The sequence below is a fragment of the Astyanax mexicanus genome, chromosome 3 (genome assembly GCF_023375975.1).
Source record: "Astyanax mexicanus isolate ESR-SI-001 chromosome 3, AstMex3_surface, whole genome shotgun sequence".
Taxonomy (NCBI): Eukaryota; Metazoa; Chordata; class Actinopteri; order Characiformes; family Acestrorhamphidae; genus Astyanax; species Astyanax mexicanus.
Window position 1 is genome coordinate 59,933,829 of NC_064410.1, and position 23,768 is coordinate 59,957,596.

Below are 23,768 nucleotides of genomic sequence, written 5' to 3' on the forward strand. Positions count from 1 at the left end.
ATTTAGTCGCAAATCCTTTATGCAGTTAGCAAGAGACAGAGTGAGTCAAAGAGATGGAGAGACAGTGAGAGAGTGCAAGTTAGAGAAAGACAGCGTAAGTACGAAAGATAGTGAGAAACAGCGTGAGTTAGCAAGGGACAGTGCAAGTGAGAAAATGAGAGCATGAGTTAGGGAGAGAAAAAGTAAGAGAGAGGGAAAGACAGCGATAGTTAGTGAGAGATAGCATGACTTAGCGAGGGACAGCGCAAGTGAGAAAGAAGGAAAGACAGCACCAGTTTGCAAGAGAGAGCGAGTAAGAGAAAGACAGCGTGAGTGAGAGAAAGACAGCGAGAGTTTGTGAGAGACAGAGCGAGAGAGAGAAAGAGGGAAAGACAGCACAAGTTAGCGAGAGAGAGCGGGTAAGAGAAAGACAGCGAGAGTTAGTGAGAGATAGCATGACTTAGCGAGGGACAGCGCAAGTGAGAAAGAGGGAGAGACAGCATAAGTTAGAGAGAGAGCGAGTAAGAGAAAGACAGCAAGAGTTAGTGAGAGACAGAGCGAGAGAGAGAAAGAGGGAAAGAAAGCGAGAGTTAGTGAGAGATAGCACAACTTAGCAAGGGACAGCGCAAGTGAGAAAAAGGGAGAGACAGCACAAGTTAGCGAGAGAGAGGGAGTGAGAGAAAGACAGCGTGAGTGAGAGAAAGACAGCGAGAGTTAGTGAGAAACAGTGCGACTTATCAAGGGACAGTGCAAGTAAGAAAAAAAGGAGAGACAGCATGAGTTAGCGAGAAACAGTACAAGTGAGAAAAAACAGCGTAAGTGAGAGAAACAGCACAAGTTAGCGAGAGACAGTGTGAGTTAGAGTGAGACAGACATTTGAGAAAGAGGGAGAGACAGAGTCAATTAGTGAGAAACAGCGTCAGTAAGCAAAAAGGAGAGACAGAGCGAGTTAGCGAGACACAGCACAAGTAAGAGAAAGACAGTGAGAGTTAGTGAGAGACAGAGACAGTGCGAGTAAGTAAGAGTGTGAGTTCATGAGAGACAGAGAAAAAGACAAGGAGTGAGGAAAACAGCACAATGTTAGCGAGAAACTGAGCGAGTTAGAGAGAGTAAGAGACAGAGCAAGAGAGAGAGAAAGACAGCATGAGTGAGTAAGATCGGGAGAGAAAGCATGAGTGAGGGAGAGACAGTGTGAGTTAGTGAGAAACAACGTGAGTTAGCAAAAGACAGTGCAAGTGAGAGAAAGATGAGTTAGAGAGAGACAGTGCGAGTGAGAGAAAGACAGCGAGAGTTAGTGAGAAACACTGCAACTTAGCGAGAGACAGCACAAGTTAGCGAGAGAAAGCGAGTGAGAGAGACAGTGCCAGTAAGAAAGAGTGTGAGTTAGTGAAACAGAACAAGTTAGTAAGAGACAGTGAGAGAGAGAGAGAGAGAGAGAGCATGAGTGGGAGAAAGACAGAGCGAGTGAGAGACCAGTGAGTTTTTAGGCTTTCTCGGTCACATGACATTGCGTTCAGTAGCTCCTCCACTTCCACTCGCTGGAGCTGTGGTGTTTAGGTGGATCTCTGTGGAAAGTACGGTGTGCAGCAGTGGACAAATAGCTATAAATAACTCAGAGATGTGCGTCTGGACAGGACTAAAATTAGCGGAGGACCACGGAGTTCAGCGAAAAACAGAAGGTTACAGAGGACCCCCCATAAAAGAGGAAACTAATCCCGTCCGGATAGGGCTTTAGGGCTTTTTTAACCCTTTCAAACCCTGCGTCCATTACAATGGACATCATGTGTTTCCTTTTTTTTAATTGACACTACCTGTTTTCCATCAGAAAATGAACCAGCCAATGAATAAGCTTACAAGCCAATTAAACAGTAGCTTAGCCCCGCCCACTTCATTGAAAAAAAACCCGGCAGCTCAGGCATTAGAGCATGGCAGCCCTCTAAAGCCAATAAGGCAAAGTAAAAAGAGCTAATTTTGGCTCATTTTATGTGACTCAGAGTTTATTTTACTGTGTAGGAATGGTTTGTGACATGAAAAGTCAATATCAAATATCAAATAAAAATGTTAGAAAAACACAGGCTTTTAATCCAATGGACAATATTTTAGATAACTGGATTTAAAGGAGATCTCTGGCGTAAAATTGACTTTGGGTGTAGAAAAACATGATAAAAAGATATAGCCCACCTCCAATGTCCTGCAGCTTACCGCTAATTGAGACTACCTATTTTCCAACGGCCGTATCGGGGCCTATTTTGCCCCAATAAATGACTTTTTCCCACCGCTATCCAGCAGCTCAAAGTAGCTCCTAGGTAGAATTCAGAGAGCCCTGACATTTAAAACGAGCCATTAATTACTTTAAAAGTGCACAAGAAGTTTATTAAAAAACACTGTTTACATCCCATAGTGCAGGTAAATCTCCGGACACTGCCACTATTGTACCGATAATGCCATAGACATATAAGCATAGACATAAAATCAGGTAAAAATTGGTAGATTATAGGTGTATTAAACACCTTCCTCAATGTAAAATAAATGCACTGGGCGCCGGCTTCTACGCCAGGAGGCAGGCTTTGTGGAGTCTATGTATATATATCTAAGTAATTATCAGTACAGTGATGGCGGCGCTTGGAGATTGACCTGCACTATAGGATGTAAATAGTGTTTTTTAATAAGCTACTTGTGCACTGTTAAAGTTATTAATGCATCGTTTTAAATGTCAGAGCTCTCTGGATTCTACCAAGGAGGTATAATGGTGTAAAAAGTGATTTATTGGGGCAAAATATGCCCCGAAGTGGCATGTACAGAGTTGTACAGAGTGCTGGGCGAAAAGCACAAAATTACTGAATCTCAGAAAGCTGTGGGAGGACAGAGGTGTGCTATGTAACAAAGCTAAGCACTCTTTATCATGTTTTATTACACCAAAAGTAAATTTCACACAGGAGTTCTCATTTAACTGGACTTTGTATGAGAGTATTAGAGTCTTCTTTTTGTGCATTACAGGCAGAAAACAGCATTTTTATTCATTAATTTTCCATCACTGGAATATAACTCTCTGGAGGTCTGAAAGGGTTAATTCGGTCAACTGAAACCGAACGTGAGCCGATCCCCAAAACTTCTTCTTCTATTGAGAATGAAAAGCCTGCGAGTGATAAATCATCTCCAGGGCTGAAAGCAGCCAAACATCATCTTTCTCTACATTAGTGTGGTTTGTGTAACACTGCCTGCTGTAATAAAGGCTGAAATAATGTCTTCTGAAATGGATCTGTAAACCTAACAAACAGCTCCCCGGCTCCCGGAGAGATTAATGCATTAACGGCCGACTCGGGCGCCTGACACCGGCGAGAGCGCTGCCATGTCAGGGCTAATTAATGGAGTGTGAGTTAATGCATAATCCTGGAGCTGTGCATTCAGAGGGAATTCAGGCCTGAATAATGGAGCTGACCTGCAATTACATTTGCATATTAAAATCTTTACTGGAAAAAGAAGAGGAAGAAATGGGATTAGGTTTCAGACATCAGCGAGGGCAACAAGACACAGGGGGAAGGAGCAAAGTGTGAGCTGAAGTGATCTATCAGAATATGAAGGAACACATATAGAGTCATGTCGTAATTTAAAAAAGTGTTACTGGCACTGATGAGTGCCAGTTTCATCGTTATACTGCTTTCGATGGTCTTTGTGCTGAGTGCATTTGAGGATACTTTCTCGAAATTCATTTCTTAAAGTATTTTTTCTTTATTTAGTTGAGTAGTTGTTGCTTCTCATAATCTGGATTAGAACATTACTCAAATATTCACTATTCACTGTATACCTGTAACTCTACCTCTTCACTACTTTACTTTAACTGATGCTCTCAAACACTTTATTAAGAGACAAGAAATTCAAGTAATTAACTCTTGATGAGTTCAGCACAGCTGTTAACTAAATAAGCCTAAATTCAAGGTGATTCTACATCATAAAGCTGACTGAGAAACACTTTTTTGTTTACTAAATAATTCCATATGTATTCCTTTATATGAAAAAATAGGAGGCCACTTAAAAAAATTACGAGTTTCTGTGATTTTACCTGATTGAAAACTGCTTGAAGTGAACTGCATAAAGTTATCCAAAAGCAGGGAAAAAGCATGAAAACTGTGGTTAAAAACCAGGGTTATTCCACCAAATATTGATTTCTGAACCCTTAAAACTTTATGAATATGAACTTGTTTGTTTTCTTTGCATTATTTGAGGTCTGAAAGCTCTGCATCTTTTTTTGTTATTTCAGCCATTTCTCATTTTCTGCAAATAAATGATCTAAAGGACAATATTTTAATTTTATGAATTTGGGAGAAATGTCTGTAGTTTATAGAATAAAACAATATTAATTTTGCTCAAAATGTATCAAACTCAAACATAAATTAAGCACCACTTTAAGGGTTAACTTGATTATGTAATACATTCCATTAGAATAAATCCAGAACCATTGATGCAACAGCAATCCAATTCTGACCTCTAAAGGTTGATCTACAGAATTGCAAGGGAGTTCCAGTTAACCCAGAGCCAGCCAGGATAGACAGAATGAGCAGTTTTAGGTAGAATTAAAAATCCAGTCTTATTCCAAGAACATGAACACACTTAAACAGACCCATTATGGACTGCAAAAAGTTTATTTTTTTTACAGGAACCAACACAACCTTGTATAAAGATGTAAAATAACTGTTGCTACCACTTTCTAAAGCCAGGTTCAGACAACCCAACTCAGATCAGATTTGGTTTATCGATATAGAACTATTTAGTATTTTTGCACATCTGATCCAAACTACTTTTTAAGAGTTTTTATTTTAAATGATTTTACAAACCAGATTTGTACAGATTCTTCTTAGTCTGGCTGTTCAGTCGCATTTTAACCTCCATTTATCATCACTCAACATTTAGTGCTTCTTACTTTAACACACTAAATAATGGTAGCTGATTGGAGTTTTGTGTATGGCAGAATTTACAGAACCAGTTCTAAGAAACTGAGATCTTCTCAAAAAAGAAGAAAAAATAATAATAATAATAATAGCATTTACTTTTTTTAATGTATGTTCTTAATAGGACGCAACAAGTATAAAAACTTTATTAAATTTGTCAAAAACTAAGCCCAAAAAAAAAAAAAAAAAAAAATACATTTTGCTTTATACAGCAAGTAAACCAACTCGTTTCAAAAATACCATTCAAAGATTTTCTAGACTGGCTGAAGAAACCCATGACCGGGATTGAGAAGAGGTGCCACTTTAAAGAATGTAGTAAAACAATGTGGTTTAACACGAACAAAATTCGATGTTTTTTTTCCTTTTCTCGTATGTTGGATGCCTAGTGATATCTACAAGGTGACTAAAGTTGACTGGTACTGTACAAAAACACCACTGAATAGGTTAATTACCAATAACTTCAAGAAAACTTAGTATTTGGTGTATGTTTCAATACTTGGGCAATTGCAGTAACCTTACCCTCAAACATACATTAAGCACTGCTTTCGGGGTTAATTATAGAAATCTGTATAATGACCAAATAGTACAAGCAGTGTCTATTAAAAGGTCAAATGGCCAATATTTTTTTAAATATTAAAGTATTATGGTATAGAGATGCAGAAATGTGATGTCCCCATATGAGGACTGAGGGTCTCAAGCGATTAAACCCTAGTAAGAAAAGTAAACATTTTAAATGTAAAAAATAGTGGTTTAAAAAGCAAAGAAAACTCAGACATTGAGGTAGTGATTTTTTTTATTAACAACCCAATAGCCAATGTAAAAAGATAAATATTTCAGCATGCAAAACTAAACTCTACTCTACAATGAGCACTGCTAACACTAAATACACATTTTCCACTGGAACCTGAGTCTGTTGGGAATGTTTTATAAAATGCCGTTGGTTTAAAATCCATTGCTTAGAGTGCGTGTTCGGTTAATGAAACGAAAAAAGTTCCAAATAAAGAAATAAAAAAGGAGAAAAAAATATATTCAATTATGCACGCTCTCCTCGGATTCGCCTTGCTAGCTGGATGTCCTTGGGCATGATGGTGACCCTCTTGGCGTGGATGGCACACAGGTTGGTGTCCTCAAACAGACCAACGAGGTAAGCCTCACTTGCTTCCTGTAAGAGAAAGAAAAGGAATGGGGTTTAAGAATTGTGTGGAAATTTCACAAGTATGGCCATCTGATCTTTTAAAAGGCATGTGTGACATGTCATTTTTGTGGCTGTGTAAAATAATTTAATATATGGTTTTAAAACACATATATAAACATCTAAATTGCATCAATGCAACTGTCTGAATGAGGGCGAGGGTGGGAGATGGGGAAAATGGACAGTAGCAGTGAGTAAGGGCTTCGGCAGCTGGAAAAGGGGCAACAGACATCCTTCATATATATGGACGTATTTGTTCCTTACAATAATATAAGAAGACGCCCCTCACAGCCATGTGGTATTACTAACGTATTGGCCTGTAAACTGTGACTGGAGCCATTTTTCTGCTATTAGTTCAGACATACATTCTGAACTCTTTTATAGCTCTTAAATCGTGCTGGGATTAAAGGGAAACTTAACATGAAGCACTGCTTTGCCAGGCTCGTGTCCCCCTACTTACACAGCATGAACCGTTTAGACAGATGTCTGATATGGGCCACATTTAAAAATAGTGACCCGTTTAATTATCTGATCACAGCTGATTTTAGTTTAATGATGAGTCAATTTTACCTGCTGTGTGAACACAGCCAAAGTGACCGTAGAGAAAGTCCATGTATGTAGTGTTAGACAATCCAATTGGTCACTTTGGATGAGTTGGTCTTTTTTTTTTTAGGTTGCATGATTAAAAATAATAATAAAAATAGGGTTAAGACCATTAATAGCACTGGAAAAGGTTTTAGTATAAACCATGGCATGTTATCAGCCATATTATGAGCCTGGTAGAAGAATGGACCTACCTGAAGAGCACCAATGGCTGCACTCTGAAACCTCAGGTCGGTCTTGAAGTCCTGTGCGATTTCTCTGACCAACCTCTGGAAGGGCAGCTTGCGGATCAGCAACTCCGTCGACTTCTGGTAACGACGGATCTCTCGCAGAGCTACGGTTCCAGGCCTGTGGAGAAACAGCAGAAAACACATTAAACTTAGAGAAAAGTCATTTCAGATTGAAGCTGCAGACTTAGGTTATGACTGGCTGTTTGAGGCCCAACACACAACTAGTAAGACACATTTAGTCATATCCTCTAGAAAGAAACAAATGTGTGAATAATATATTTCCATGCAGGGATGTTGTCTCAGATAAGATACTATAAAATAATTAGTGACAGGACCATTATTCTAAAATGTTAATATTTGGCTGGTCAATGTTAAGTTTGTATGCAATTCTGCAAGCACTACATAAAAAGTATCTGACACTTTACTGTACACATGCACTTCTAGACACTCTGTAGACCACCATATTCTTATGTTCCAATACATGAACATTGTTTTTTTTTTATGTTCGATTCTTATGCATATTTACACATTAGCCATTAACTGGACACTAGTAGATGTAAGCCTTTTTTATTCTTGCACTCTGTATTGCTGACTTCCATAATCATACATTTATAACTTGAGACTACACACCCCAGCATAATATTAGTCAGCAAGTATCGGTTTCAAATATTGGCCAAACATGCCGATACCAAAGACTTTATATTAAACTAACCAAGTTGGCTTGGGGAAAACACTAATAACATTGAAAATGTAAAAGGATGATTGCCCCTCCCCTTCTTTTTCAGGCCAACATATATACATATATACACAAACACATTATATCACACACATATACATACATATATATTTAAAAAAAAAACACAAGAACCACTCAACTCAAAGTGAATGCAACTCATTCAAATTAAGCTTGAGTAATGCATGTTGGTATAAACAAATTTCACAGATCTGTCCAAAGCTGTCATGTCCAGTGACACTATTTTTTTATGATCATTGCTTGGTCCATAAATCTTATTTTGATTCTTTTATTGTTATTACTATTTTTATTATTATTACTTTTATTTTTATTAGTTCATTTATTTACAAATTTTCTTGTATTAGTCTTACTATCTTTGATTTTAATTTTTTGTCAATTAAACCACACTTATTATTATTTATTTTTATCTTTTATTTACTGATATTTTACAATAATTAAATTTTCCTTTTATTTTCTGTTCTGTCAATCCCTGTTTCTTTAAATGCTCGGCTACATTGAAAATGAGGGCTGCCCTCAATGTACATCCGAGTTAAAATAAAGGTTGATTGATAAGTACATCAGCAACTATCAGTTTAATGTACACTGATTTAACTACAATATCTTGCTTTTGTAGAACTGACTGAAGATTTACAGGACTTAACTTTAATTTTGCTTGCGTTCTTAAAGTTTGAGTTTTTCCATATATTATATTAAATTAGTTACATTTATATCTGTGTGCACTGATGTCAGTCACACTGTAGTCTGTAGAGGACAGTCACCTGTATCTGTGGGGCTTCTTCACTCCTCCTGTGGAGGGCGCGCTTTTCCTCGCCGCCTTTGTGGCCAGCTGTTTCCTAGGAGCTTTCCCTCCAGTGGACTTTCTGGCGGTCTGTTTGGTACGGGCCATTGTTCTTTAGATGGGTTTTTTTGTACTAAAGAAAAGACATTAAAGCACAAATGCAAAGTTAACAAATAAAAATAAGGCTTTAACACATTTTAAACGCATCTAAAAGTCTAAAATATGACTGGAGTCATACGTAAAATCGTCATATAGGTTAAAAAATGCTCAGAAAATAAAAATATACGTTCCAGGATCATAACAGTTTTTTTTTTCTTTTTTTAAATTCTGTGTCTCAGTAACTATGCTTTTACAGCAAGTGGATTTTTGGCCCATGGTGCTTTATTTGTGGATTACTAAAGCAGAAATGGTGACAAAATCGACTATAAAGTCGTTATAGTAGCTATAATCAAATCGTAAAAACAGATATGACCCTAAATGCAGGCTTAAAGGGTTATTTTTGGACTATAAAGTACGTAAAATAAAAAGCCATTCCAGGATTTTCTTTTTCTGGCTCTGTACGTGCAAAAACATGCACTAAAAAAAGAAATGCAAGCTTAGACTTATAAGTCCGGTCTTTATAATGCATCTAAAATACCAAACCTAACTGGAAATACTGGTTTAAACTGCGAATTTAGCTCTAAAAAGTACAGAAAGTAAAAATCCACTCCATGATTTTGTCCAACCTGCCTGTATGGCTCGCCTCCGCTGAGCTTCAGTTGGAGCAAAAACCCGGACTGGATTTTTACTTTCTAGACCTAAACTCGCCCAATAAAACACTATTTAAGTCTTCTTTTGAGTTATTTAGCCACATTTCACTGCTTAAGTCAACCAAACACCAACCTAAATCAATTATTTAACACAAGTATGCTTTAATACAGTACTTTGTTTATAATTAACCTGAAAAAAGGTAATAAACTAGTTTTAAAAATAACCTCCTATAAAACATACAAATTTGTATTGTAGACAAAATGGCGGGCAAGCCTCTTATTATACAGACGATGTTAGTTAACATTAGCTACACCAACTAGAATAAATCGACTATACAGCTTAATTAAGACAAAACTACAGCTTTAAAAAGGATTAAATACGCACATAAGCAATCTAATATATTTTATAAACATGTTAAAACAGCCACAATTGGCTAAATTTGACGTACTAATGGTTAAAAGATGGCTAAATATAAAAGAGCGCTTCAGTAGTTTAAGACTAACATTCAGAAACAGCGAATTTAACCCAAATTAAAGCAATTATTTCAACACAAATCGACTTTAAACACGTAATAAGGTTCTAAACAACTAAACTACATAGTTATACATTATTGTAGGCTTCTGTAAAGAAGATTATCCGCTGTTATTCCAGTTTAATCCCGCTAAATTCGGCTCATTGTCCAAAATGGCGGGCTAACCATAACGTTGGGTTAATATATTGAAAGCTGTATGAGTAGTTAGAAAATGTAAGAGAATTAACAGTTTAAGACACGATTAAACCGTAATTTTATGAAGTTATATTACAACAGAGACTCTTTAAATATAGATAAAGTCAATAAATGCCGCCAAAATGTCAATTTTAAGATTGAAAAGCCGAAACTCACCTTACCGGAGATCCTGCGCTGAGGTCGTCTGAGCTCGTTTGAAAATAGAGGGGCGGCGTTCAGCGCATTTATACCTCTGCCACACACAGGCACCACGTGATCTACGAGGCTCCGCCCATGCCCTTCCCATAAACAGTATGAGTCAAAAGTTTGGACACACCTTTTTCCTACATAGTAAATTAATAGTGAAGTGATTCAGACTATGAATGAACACATACTTAATCATATAGTCACTTAAAAGCTTTAAACAAACCAAAATACTCTAATAATTTGAATTTAGATGGGCACCTGATGAGAGCCAGTTTCATCATAACGTTTTCAAGATTCAAGATTCAAGATTCAATTCAAAGAGTTTATTGTCATGTGCACAGTAAGAAACAAGTTTCCTCGTACAATGAAATTCTTTCTTTGCCCCTCGCCAAGTATACCGCATAAGCAGAAAATACACAATAAAGATAGAATAAACTAACTAAATATAAATATTTATATAAATATACACTAACTACTTCTAACCTCATTTCCTTCTTCCTCTCCTTCACTCCTCTATCCTATTATTCCCATTTGTCCTCCTTTTATCCCTATCCAAAGATGTTTTTCCTTTAAACTTATTTTACATTGTACTTGACTATTGTAAGTCGCTTTGGACAAAAGCGTCTGCCAAATGTAATGTAATGTAATGTAATGTAAAATATTAAATTGGTGTTAAATTTACATCCAGGATGGAAATATATACATGAAAACAGTAATGTGTTATGGATATTATTTACAAGTAAGTACATGTTATCTACAGCAGTGGAATATGAAAAAAGTGCAAAAAGGTCAGTAGTGCAATTATAAAATTGTGAGCATGTGCCTCTGTAAAAATGTCCTTGACATGTAAACGTGTATAGAGTAAGGTGAATGGTTATTTCTGAGGTAGGTTCAAAAGTCTGGTAGCAGTGGGGAAGAAGGAGTTCTTTAGCCTGGTGGTTTTGCATTTCACACTTCTGTAACGCCGGCCTGAAGGCATTTGTAACAGTCTTTAAGACTGCAGGATACTTTCTAAGTTTAACTGGCCAGCTGGCATTTCAATATTGAATCAGCATTGGATTTGGTGTAGATTTTAAAAAGTAAATCAACGATATGGAACATAGTTCAAAAAAAAAAAAAACATAACTCACATTTGGGATGCTCAAAATGGTATCGAGGAGAAAAAAAACTATAATTGTTCTTTAGATTTATTTATTTATTTATTTTTTACTAAAGAAAGGAGATAAAGACATAAAAACAGAGTTAGCACATAAAATCAGGCTTTAACAATGCATCTAAAAATCCCAAATATGACTGGAGACATGCTTAAAAAAGGTCATGTAAGTCTAAAATGCCCAGAAAGTAAACGTTTATTCGATGACCATACAAGTTTTTTTTTATTTCTGTACCCTATTTATTTCTATAACTATGCTGATTATTATCAGTGGACTTTTTGGCGGTCTGTTTGGAATGGGCCACAGTTCTTTAGACAGATTCATGGATTATTACTGCAGCCATGGTGACAAATTGACTAAAAAATGGGGTATACTATAATCAGACCCCTTTGAAAAAATAGATATGACTGGAAATGCATGCTTAAATGGCTATTTTTTTTTTACTTTAAAGTAAAAATCCATTCAAGGATTTTTAACATTTCTGGACATAAAACTGCAGAAATCAGAAAACTACAAAAAAAAAGCAAGGTTATACTAAAATCAGGCGTTTAAAATGCATCTAAAATCCCAAACGTGCAAATTTAAACATTCTCAGCTTCATGTTGTCAGACAGGTTCTATTATCAAAGTGATTTGATGATTCTACAGGTCTGTCAGTAATCAGGTCTGGTTGTGGTTAGTAGTGAAATTGAACTCAGTTTTCCAAAAAGTGTGATTAATCACAGTCACTTTAATAGGCATTGGATTGTTTTTGCCCTTTATTAAATTAAATCATCATTTAAAAAGTGCTTTTTATATTTACTCAGGTTATATTTGACTGATATTAAAGTTTGTTTGATAATCAGAAAATGTAATTATGCAAAAAGAAAAGAAATTTGGAAGGGGCTAAACACAGCACTTTTTTACAGCACTGTAGATTCCATGGCACTTTAGGTGGTTTCCGGTTAAGAGTGTGCTGTGTGCAATTGGCTGCTGTTTCTTGTCATGGTTTGATGGTTGACTGCTGAGTGTAAATTACTGTGTAGATGTCTGTGTTGCAAAGCAGTGATTAGGTGTTTAGAAAGACGCTACAAAAGTGGGACTTCATCGTCATCTATAAACATCAGTGTGCAGCAATTACAGTTTGCAGTGTTAACTCTGCAACGACTTCCAGAGTTTTGTTAAAGCACAGTGTGACTTGTTAACCCTTGTGTGGTGTTCGGGTCTGTGGGTCCCGTTTTCATTTTTCATCAAATGATACTAAAAAAATATTTTTTCTAACTCAAACTCATTGGCATTGTCTAATTTTTGGTGAAAAACATATATCAAAACACATTTTCCATAAACACACACTGTACACCCCCCCCCCCCCACACACACATTTATATTACATACAGTATGTTTGGCCAAGGGCTAATAAACTTTGCTTCATTTGTAAATTTGAAACTAAACAAATTTTCTACTCATATCTTGAGTTTAATTCATGTTCTTTTACATTTTATTAAAAAACTAATAAAAAAAGAGTAGCACTTTTTAAAAGAAATGTAACATAAGAAAGGTAAAGGGCAAATATTAACCATGTAAGCTGTTTATATTGCTTGCAATTTAGGTGAAGCGAGCATGTGTAAAGCATTTTAATGTAGAATTGCTTAATTTTGCTGAATTAAATACAAGAAACAAAGTAAACGAGTAACAAAAATATGAACACCACACAAGGGTTAAAGTGAGACAATAATAAAGTAATGTAACCCTTGCTACTAACACTGTAAAGAGAAAAAATGAGAAACTGTAAACTTTAATCACCCCCATCACTATTGCACTATTGTCTTCTGTCTCACGTATGTCTATCTGTGTCCCTGTTGTATTGTGCATATAGTGTCCTCCATTCTTTTTATATTTATAATCTTATTTTCTGTACTTCTGTACTAATTTTTGGGAAGGGGGGTAACGTAATTGTAATTCTCTGTATGTCCTGTACATATGCAGTTTTGACAATAAAACTATTTGACTTGACTTGACAGAGATTAGAGTCAGATTTATATTGAGAGGTGGTTAACTGTATGAGCTATCTAAGAAATAAATTGATTACAGAGAGAAAGAGAGAAATATAAAGTCCCTTCCCAGAACTATTAGAACAGTGAGGCCAATCCCTTTATTTCTGCTGTGGACTGAAAACATTTGAATTTGACATTAAAAGATGGATATAAGACAAGAGATCAACATTTCAGTTTTTATTCTAGTAGGATAGCACCTTAATAAACAGCCAGGAACAAAAAAAGTACACAGTTTCACTTGGTCTACCTGTTTGGTATCTGTTATTTAGTACACCAGTGATGACTTTCTTCTTCAAGTCATTCCAAACAGTTGTTACAAGCCATGGCCAATAAAGATAAAAACTAAAAGGTTTTTTTTTTGTTAATCTTTTTTAATGTCAAATTGAAATATTTTCAGTCTACAGCAGAAATAATTAAATTAACCTCACTGTTCCAATACTTTGGAAGGGACTATAAATGTAAAGTTCATTAAAAATTGTGGATGAAAAAATATCCAAAGCAAACATATTGTTTGGAAAAATCTGTAGAAATGGCAGAAATCAGAAGCTCTGGGAATGAAATTTCATATCATTATCTACACATTGTATTTTACTAGTAAAAAGGTCCAAATTGAGACGTACAACTCCAACAATTTCAGATATTTACACAATTTTGCATTTCATGGCAGCTGTTATGCTATTTTTTAATCTGATGTTACTAAAAATATTTGTGTTTAAAATTGTGTGTTCAATTCCATCAGCAGCACACCTAATTTACCCTCATTAAGCTCTGTTTTACCAAACCAGCTGCTGATATGATCTGAACTATAGACAATACTTGACTCCATTATGGGATTTATTTTAATGAAGTGTAAAATCAATACTTTTTGTTCATTGTATTTGTATTTTTTAATATTACTGTTTATCTAAGTAAATTAACACTTACTACCCAGATTCATTATAATTTTGATTAATTAAATTCTCTGATTTTGCTATTTATAGGTTTATGTTTGAGTAAAATGAACATTGTTGTTTTATTCTATAAACTACAGACAACAGACAACAAATATTTAAGTCATTTAGAGCATTTATTTGCAGAGCTTTCAGACCTCAAATAATGCAAAGAAAACAAGTTCATATTCATAAAGTTTTAAGAGTTCAGAAATCAATATTTAGTGGAATAACCCTGGTGCTTTTTAATCACAGTTTTTGTTTTTATGCATCTTGGCATCATGTTCTCCTCCACCAGTCTTACACACTGCTTTTGGATACTTTTATGCTGCTTTACTCCTGGTGCAAAAATTCAAGCAGTTCAGTTTGGTGGTTTGATGGCTTGTGATCATCCATCTTCCTCTTGATTATATTCCAGAGGTTTTTAATTTGGTAAATCAAAGAAACTCATCATTTTTAAGTGCTCTCTTATTTTTGTTCTGAGCTGTGTTAATCAAGTGTTTTTAAGCAATTTACAGAACTTTGGCTGGAATGTTGGATTTCAATAGGGCTGTTCAGTAGATAGTCCATTTACTTTTTTTTAAACAGTGCACACACATTCACACGTGTTTTGCATATTGATTGCTGTTCTACTCTTATTTTCTTACACCTACTTGAGGCAAATAGGGGCATTATTATCACATTATCATTTTGATAGGTTTGCAATACACATGCATTGAAATACAAATGAGGGAAAGCAAAAACACAAACCCCGAAGATCGGAATACATGATAGTTTGGACAAACCTCTTCTCATTCAATGTGTTTTCTTTCTTTTTATGATTTTTTACATTGTAAATTTAATATTAAAGACTATATTAAAACTCTACAGGAACACATGCTGAATTATTTTCAATAATAAACCAGAAAATGTTTTATATTTTAGATTCTTCTAACATTATTCTTTGAGGACAGATCTGCAGACTCTTGGTGAGATTTTAATCTCAGTGTCTTCATGATTTAGAGTCACCTGGAATAGTTTTCTCAGCGTCTTGAAGGAAGGAGTTTCTGGAGGTGCTGAACAATAGTTGCTGCTTTTCCTTCATGCTGTGAAGCTCCAGCTCATCCCAATTAATCATCTCAAATCACCATCTCAGTTCATCAGGTTTAGATCAGGGGATTAATGTGGTGGAATAACACTTTTTTACTGTTTACTACATAATACCATATATGTCCCTTAATGTAGAAAATAAATAAAGTGAATAAACAAATAAAGAAGGTGTGTCCATATTATTGCCGTTATTCACCTGTCAGACATTTAATTCTTCTCTTCCCTGCTAACACTCAGACTTAGTCCAATCATGTTAATCTAAGCTAAAGGCTAAAGCTGTTTCCATGTGGGTCAGCCAGACGTCTTCCTGTAGCAGTTACAAACAAAAAGCTTTTATTACTACTAGAAGAAGCAAAAAGTAGAGTGTTAACAATAAACTGACTATAAAGAAATTTATACCCACCACTACCAGTCTGATTACTGAACATCTGATCTCAGAAACACTACAACAGTAAAACATGAACATGGTGTTAAATTAAAAAGCAGTAACTGCAAATAGAAGTAAAACACCTTTTCATTCCCCCATCCAATCGATTTATGAAATTGTATGGTAATTATGTTGATTCAACGTTAAAACATTGTTATATCAACATAATGTTGAAACATTGAAACAATAACAGACACATATATACCACAGGTAATTATGTGTAAATATATATTTACTAATATATGTATATATATATATATATATATATATATATATATATATATATATATATACATATATTAGTAAATATATATTTACACATAATTACCTGTGGTATATATGTGTCTGTTATTGTTTCATATATATATATATATATATATATATATATATATATATATATATATATACATGTATTAGTAAAAATGTTTCCTTCAGTTTTAGCTCATTGTTTTCCCTAAAAGCCCAGTTTAGTGACAAATGTTGTACACTGTATTTTGTACCATTTCATAACTGTACCTAATGAGCTTAAATGACAAAAAATAGGGAAATATATGTATATATGTAATGTGTATTTGCATATATGTATATACACACTACTGGTCAAGAGGTTTACAACTTCCACATTTTTTCCATTTTTATTTGTGTGTGGCTGGTTGCCTACTGTCAGCAATTAATAGGAGGTTTGTCGTTTATTGTTACATTACTCCATGTTTGTAACATCAATCTACAATGTGGAGAATATATTAATAAATTAAACAAAGACATAAAAATGACTTGGGGAAAAATAATGTGGCTTTTTTACTAAAGAAAAACATACTTTTGCTATGTGGGTATATAAATGGGTATATAAATATCCTTGAAAAGCTGCTTTATTTCAGTAATTCAGTTCAAAATGTAAAACTCGTATATTATATAGATGTATTACACACACAGAGTGATCTATTTTAAGCAGTTATTTGTTTTATTGTTGATGATGATGGCTTACAGCCAATGAAAATGCAAAAATCAGTGTCTAAGAAATTTGAATATTATATAAGACCAATTAGGGAGTGGGAGTGTGCCAAGTCCTGCTGGAAAAGAAAATCTCCTAATCTCTGCATCTCCATAAAAGTTGTCACTGCACTGACTTGGGACGAACTTGATAATAAAACACGGTGGACCAACACCAGCTGATGACATGGCTTTCCAAACCATCACTGACTGTGGAAACTTGTGGAAAACTGCCTCTCCTCTCTTCCTCCAGACTCTGCTCCCTTGATTTTTTCCAAATTAAATTCCAGTAAAATTTACTGATGATCAGTGATGGTTTGGAGAGACATGTCATCTGCTGGTGTTGATCCACTGTGTTTTATTATCAAGTCTAAAGTCAGTGCAGTTTTGTTTTCCCACAAAATCTTACAGCACTTCATGCTTCCCTCTGCTACTGACATGGAGATGCGAATTTCGTTTTCCAGCAGGACTTGGCACACTGGTCATGTTACGTAAATATTCACATTTTGAATTAAATTAGTGAAATAAAGTAACTTTTGAATGATGTTCAACTTTTTTGAGATGCACTAGTATAAGTGAGTGTGTATAAGTGTTAGTGCTCCACGCTGCTGCTGGTGTTTATTCGTGAGTCCCGCCACTTGCTGATATTGGCCAGTCAGCGGCGCGCGAGAGCGGGCCTGTGCGCATGCGCGTTTATTGTTTTGACTGAAAATGCCGTCGGTTTCGAAAACGGCGGCGAGCGCTTCTCCACAAACCGAGAAACCGACCCACTATACGTGAGTACCGCGGGGCTGCCTGGGCGGGAATGGGGTTCCGGGGCCGGGGGGCTTGTGCAGATCCCCCGGCCGTGCGGAGGGGCTGTGAGCGCGGGGTTTATCCGCTCCTCAGCGCTGTTAAACATGGGGCTTTAGGAGATTCCTCCAGTACACGCAGCTCCGCCGCGGGGAGGGAAAACAGCGCGCCGTGTTATTAAACACGGGCTCTCCGCCTTTAACCGCGGGTTTATCTGCTGATTTAAAGCCTGAAACGCGCTGCGAGCTGCGGGTTAAAGCCTGAGCCTGGCCGCGGAGACCCGGGCTCACTGTTCAGGCTGCAGAAGACACGCAGAGACACAGAGCGCCAGGCGGCAGCCAGCCCTCCTTCCTCCGCCTCGGCCTGAATAGCTGCCACTACGCTGCTTGCGTAGCGTAGCGCCCGGTTGGCTGAGTAGGGTAGGCGTCGGAGATCGTGCGTAAGTGCTGTCGGTAATCGCGGCGCTTGGCGTAAGCTGGAGCTACAGTTTGTTTTGTTATTCAGCTGCTCGTGTTGAGTTGTTTGGAGAGCGTGGGCTATTCTGAGTTAATTTTGCTACTTAAATCCAGTTAAATGAGTTAAACGAGTTAACTGCTCGCTGTTTATGAGTTTTATAAGTTGTTTAGCCATAACTAACATGTTTCTGCATATTATGAAGGATTGTGGTCGTGATTTTGTTATTCAGCTGCTTGTGTTGTTGTTCAAATAGTTTGGACAGGTCTGAGTTTATGTCTCTAGTTAAATGAGTTAAACGAGTTAACTAGTTGCTGTTTTTAAGTTGTTTTAGTTGTGTGAGTTGTGAGTTATTTCTGCACCTTTGAAGGGGTTTCAACCAGCGTGCGTTTGTTTTGTTATTCAGCTGCTTATAGACTCGACGAGTTTGAGTTATGCATCTAGTTAAATGAGTTAAAAGACTTAACTGTTCGATATTTATTAGTTGTTTGAGTTGATAATGACCATAACAAACCTACTTCTGCATATTTTTTTTTTAACCAACGTGCGTTTGTTTGGTTGTTCAGGTGCTCATAGTCTGGGATTGTTTGAGTTTATGCATGTAATTAAGTGAGTTAAATGAGTTAACTGGTCGCTGTAAATGAGTTGTATGAGTTGTTAATTGCCATACCTGACCTATTCCTGCACATTTGGAAGGATTTTGAACCAGTGTTCGTTTGTTTTGTTTTTCAGCTATTCATAGTCTGGACTAGTTTGAGTTATGCATCTAGTTAAATGAGTTAAAAGACTTAACTGTTCGATATTTATTAGTTGTTTGAGTTGATAATGACCATAACAAACCTACTTCTGCATATTTTTTTTTTAACCAACGTGCGTTTGTTTGGTTGTTCAGGTGCTCATAGTCTGGGATTGTTTGAGTTTATGCATGTAATTAAGTGAGTTAAATGAGTTAACTGGTCGCTGTAAATGAGTTGTATGAGTTGTTAATTGCCATACCTGACCTATTCCTGCACATTTGGAAGGATTTTGAACCAGTGTTCGTTTGTTTTGTTTTTCAGCTATTCATAGTCTGGACTAGTTTGAGTTTATGCATCTAGTTAAATTAGTTAAACTAGTTAACTAATTGCTGTTTGAGTTTTATTATTTGTGTATGGCCATAACTAACTTAACCTATTTCTGATCCAGATTTTGTTATTCAGCTGCTAGTTAAACGAGGTAACTTGTCCTGTTTGAGTTATTTATTGCCATAACTGACCTATTTCTGCATATTGGATAGAGTTTTAAGCCAGCATGCGTTTGTTCAGCTGCTCATAGTCTAGACTAGTTTGAGTTATGTATCCATAACCTACCTATTTTTGCATATTCTAAAGGATATTGATCCAGATTTTGTTATTCACATGCTTATGTTGAGTTGTTTGAATAGTCTGGATTAGACTGAGTTTATGTCTCTAGTTAAACGAGTTAACTAGTTGTTGTGTGTGAGTTTTTTAATTTATTTCCATAACTAACCTATTTCTGCACATTTTAAAGCGTTTTAAATCAGTGTGCATTTGTTTTGGTATTTATCTGCTCATAGTCTGGACTAGTTTGAGGTTAGGCATCTAGTTAAATGAGTTAAACGAGTCAAGAAGCCACTATTTTTGAGTTAAAGGAGTTTTGCATGGCCATAATAACCTATGTCTACATACTTGGAAAGATTGTGATTTTGATACCAGTGTCCAGGTTTAAATGTTGTTTTCTATTCAGCTGCTCATGTTAGTTAAATAGTCTGGACTAGTTTGAGTTTGTGTATCCAGTTAAACGAGTTAAAAAAGTGAACTAGTCACTGTTTCAGTTTGTGAATTTTACGAGTTGCATATAAATAAATATAAATAAATAAATAAATGGATAATTAGCTGGGTAGCTAAATAAGTAAACAAATGGATAAGTAATTCACTAGGTGTCTAAATAACTAAATAAATAACTAAATAAAACAAATAAGTAAGTAGATAGATAATTTGCTACTTATCTAGCTACTTCTTTATTTATTTATTTAGCTAGCTAAATAAATAAATAAAGAAGTAGCTAGATAAGTAGCTAGCTAGCTGAATGAAAATAAAATATGGATAATTAGCTGGCCAAGTATTATTAGCTAGCTAAATAAATGGACCATTAGCTAGCCTAATAAATAGATGGAATATTAGCTAGCTAAATAAATAAATAGATAGATAATCATCTAGATAGCTTAATAAATAAAACAATTTATATTTAGCTTACTAGCTAAATAAAAATAAATGGATAAGTAGATAAATAAATTATCTAGCTACTGTATATCAATACATGTTTTGATGTTGTGTAGTTTAACCCTCTGACTGTTTCCTCTATTGGCAGATATTTGAAGGAATTCAGGACCGAGCAGTGCCCGCTGTTTCTGCAGCACAAATGCACGCAGCATAGACCCTTTACCTGCTTTCACTGGCATTTCCTCAACCAGCGGAGACGGAGACCCATCAGGAGGCGAGATGGGACGTTCAACTACAGCCCGGACGTGTACTGCACCAAATACGATGAAACCACGGGCATATGTCCTGATGGAGACGAGTGAGTCACTTTAAATCGCTTTATTATTATTATTATTGTTCTAGCTACTTTATATACAGAGATACCTGTATATAGACTGTGTCAGTTAAATACTCAGTCAGCAGTGATGCTGACTGGCCACCAATTGAGAGTTTATCTATGCACAGTCAGTGAGGTACCACATAACTATCTACTCATATGAGTATTGGTGCACTTGTTGCACACATGTATGCATGCATTCATACATATGCGCAACAAGTGCACCAATACTAATACAGTAGCTAGTTTCGTGGTACAATGTGCATGCAGAAATTGGTTTGTACATATGTGCACTTGTTGCACATATGTATGAATGCATGCACATTTTTGTGCACTTCAAATGTTTTAAGCTATGCATGTGCAAGATGTGCCAATATCTTTAGCTTTTTCATTATTTAAAATATTCCCTGCACCAACAAAGTGCATCCGTACTATAAGTAATGTAAAAAAAAAAGAATTCAACGTTGAGCTGTTACCATCTTTTGTAGACTGGAAATGTTTTAAAGCCGCAGTTGCACGCGTAATGCAAGTAAAATTAGATTTGCTTGCTGGATTTTTTTTAAAGCTGTGCATGCACCTGTGGTATTTTATTTTATTTTTAAATCTTTGCCTTTTAGTCGTTCAAATAATTCCGAACCAACAAAAGAGCATCATTTCTGTAACTCATGCGAACATAGCACTGGCAACACATCCTTATATTTTGCAAATCTGCAGGTTTTATATGCACACATGCAGGGAATTTATTATTTATTTATTTAATTTTTTTTTTTTTGTCACTTAAAAAGATTCTTGCACAAACTGATGCAAAAAAGTGTACTGGAAATGTTATAAAGCCATAATAAAGTACCAACAAAGCGACAAATTCTTTAACTAAAGCTAAATATTAATATATTAAAAGCATGCAATGAAAATCAATCAATCAACCTTTATTTTCACTCATAATACATTAAGGGAGACTGAGCAGTGCAGTTTAGCATTTACAGTATAAAAGGGATTAAAACATTAGATAAGAAATTAGAAATATAAAAAATATATACAAAAAACAGAAAATCGAAATAAAATGACCATAAAAAATGAACACACAAAAGGTAAATTTATAAACTTAAAAACGAGAAAAATTAATAATAGTAAAAGTTGATGTTAAAGTGATAAGGGTGATAAGAAATGATAAAAGGAATAATAATAAATATAGTATATCATAAGTATAAAAAAGTAAGAACAATAAACTAAAATAAAAAGAGAAAGGATAAACTTACTTAAAACAGTCACAGGCTTTCTGATGGTGATTAGAAACTAAAAGTTTTTAAATGCTTTAAAGCCATGCATGCACACCATACATCCTTTATTCTTTTTAAATCTGTAAGTTTCACCTTTTTTTAAAAACTATTTTTCACTATTTAAAAAAAAAAAGATTTATACTGGAAACATTTTAGTGCTGTTCATGCACATGTGCACATAATTTGTGCACTGGAAATATGTGAAAATCATGCAATATTTAGTAATTGTGTGTTATTCAGAGTTTTTGAGCTCTGCAACTATTGCAAAACTGTCGGATATGCGTGCACGGCTTTAAACCGTGTGCAGTGCGTGAGTGATTATTGCAGGTTTAGCTGCGCGGGGTTTGCAACAGCGCTGGTTGAAGTGTGCAGCAGTGCTGAGGGGTTTGCACGCGCCACTGTTGTTGACTTGTCTATTGTTCTGCGTGGGCTTCAGGACACGCCCCTTCCATGAAGAGAAGAGGAAGCAGGAGCACAGCCATGCTCAGCACTGCTGCTGCACGCTCACCACACACTCAAAACCAGTGTAAACCAGTTTAAACCAGTATAAACGGGATAAATAAGCAGATTTTCCCGTATTGTGTTAAATGCATGTTAGTGGTGAGCTGGAGCTGCTGGATCTGATCAGATCAGAGGGTTTTGAACGAGCATGGCTGCTGCTGCTGCTGTGCCTCCTTCACCCCCCCATCCTCCTCCTCCTCCTTTCCTGTTCATGAAGTAAAGAACACGCCCCCTCTTTGGTGGCCTCTGATTGGCTCCCTGCTGCACGTAGGCATTCTCTGATTGGTTGGCAGAGATGTGTTTACTTACAGCTTGGTGTGTTTTCAGGCACGCTGGAAGGGAATGCTTACTTAGGGTTTTAGAGGTTTATGAATCTGTTGCTTAATCAAATTATTCTCTATTAGTTACAGATTTGATGCACTTTGTCGGTGTGCAATAATGGCACATTTGAAAATAGACAGACAGACATACATACAGAACTACAGACATATGTATTTTATTGATCCCAGAGGGGAAATGCAGACATACATAGTACACAGAAGTTACAAAAGAAGGATAAGATGTAATAATACATTTAAAAATAAAATACTATGCAGTGTATAAATGTAGAATCTTTTTAGTGGGTGTGTAACTGAGGTAGTACAGTTAAACACAGTAAAACAACAATGAACACCAGTTCACCACTTTATATAAAGGTATATAAAGTAGGGGTGGGCAATATTATATTGTGTACAATATATCGTGACACAGAAATATCATGATATTAAAAATCCATATCGTGATAATAGGGCTGTTCTGTCTTAAAAGTAGTCTATTATTTACTGTGAAGCTTTAGGTGTATTTATTGTATAATTGTTTTAGTTTGCAGTTTATATGCATGAAAATATTCTGAAATATTTTTTGCTTCATTATATTATTTTATGCTATATTATTTATTTTGCCACATTATGATTATACTGTTATACTATTATACTATATTCCTGAAATTAATGAATTATTTTTCTGTTTCCCTATATCGCCAAGTATATCGTTATCGCAAAAATACCCTGAAATATCGTGATATTATTTTAGAGCCATATCGCCCAGCCCTAATATAAAGTACTTTTTGGGCATTAGCACAGATGTATATAGGTGACTGAAAATAATAATACGCTTTATTTTAATAGCATCTACATTCATACATTTGAGCAGATGAGCAAAACACCTGCAGAAAAGAACAAAAGTAAACATGGTAAAGCAGCATTTAGCCGTTATGCTGCGGTAACCGGAACAGACTACCAGAAAATCAAATGTAGAAATGTTAAAATCCAGATATAAAAATGTGATTGACCTCTGGATCTGGTTGAAAGCTAAAATGTAAGGTAAATAAATGTAAAAAAAA

General features: G+C 35.6%; 2 protein-coding genes across 4 annotated transcripts in view; one reads left to right on the forward strand and one right to left on the reverse strand.

Annotated features, from left to right (window-relative positions):
- Positions 1-5,700: 5,700 nt before the first annotated feature.
- Positions 5,701-10,203, reverse strand: h3f3a (H3 histone, family 3A). 2 transcript variants are annotated; one of them, XM_007240625.3, is made up of 4 exons: positions 10,116-10,203; positions 8,463-8,615; positions 6,915-7,068; positions 5,701-6,087 (listed from the first exon to the last, which is right to left on the reverse strand). In XM_007240625.3, exons 2-4 carry the CDS (start codon positions 8,588-8,590, stop codon positions 5,959-5,961), a joined length of 411 nt encoding a protein of 136 aa, XP_007240687.1. In that variant the 5' UTR covers positions 8,591-8,615; positions 10,116-10,203; the 3' UTR covers positions 5,701-5,958. The 2 variants fall into 2 exon arrangements, with proteins under 2 accessions (XP_007240687.1, XP_007240688.1); XM_007240626.3 differs by having other exon boundaries at positions 10,121-10,183.
- Positions 10,204-17,440: 7,237 nt separating this feature from the next.
- Positions 17,441-23,768, forward strand: part of unkl (unk like zinc finger) — a 44,782-nt gene continuing 38,454 nt past the window's right edge. For both annotated transcript variants that reach the window (XM_022666669.2, XM_022666670.2), the window contains exons 1-2: positions 17,441-17,542; positions 20,382-20,591. In XM_022666669.2, coding sequence (XP_022522390.2) covers positions 17,478-17,542; positions 20,382-20,591 — 275 coding nt within the window. In that variant the 5' untranslated portion in view covers positions 17,441-17,477. The remainder of the gene's footprint in view (positions 17,543-20,381; positions 20,592-23,768) is intronic.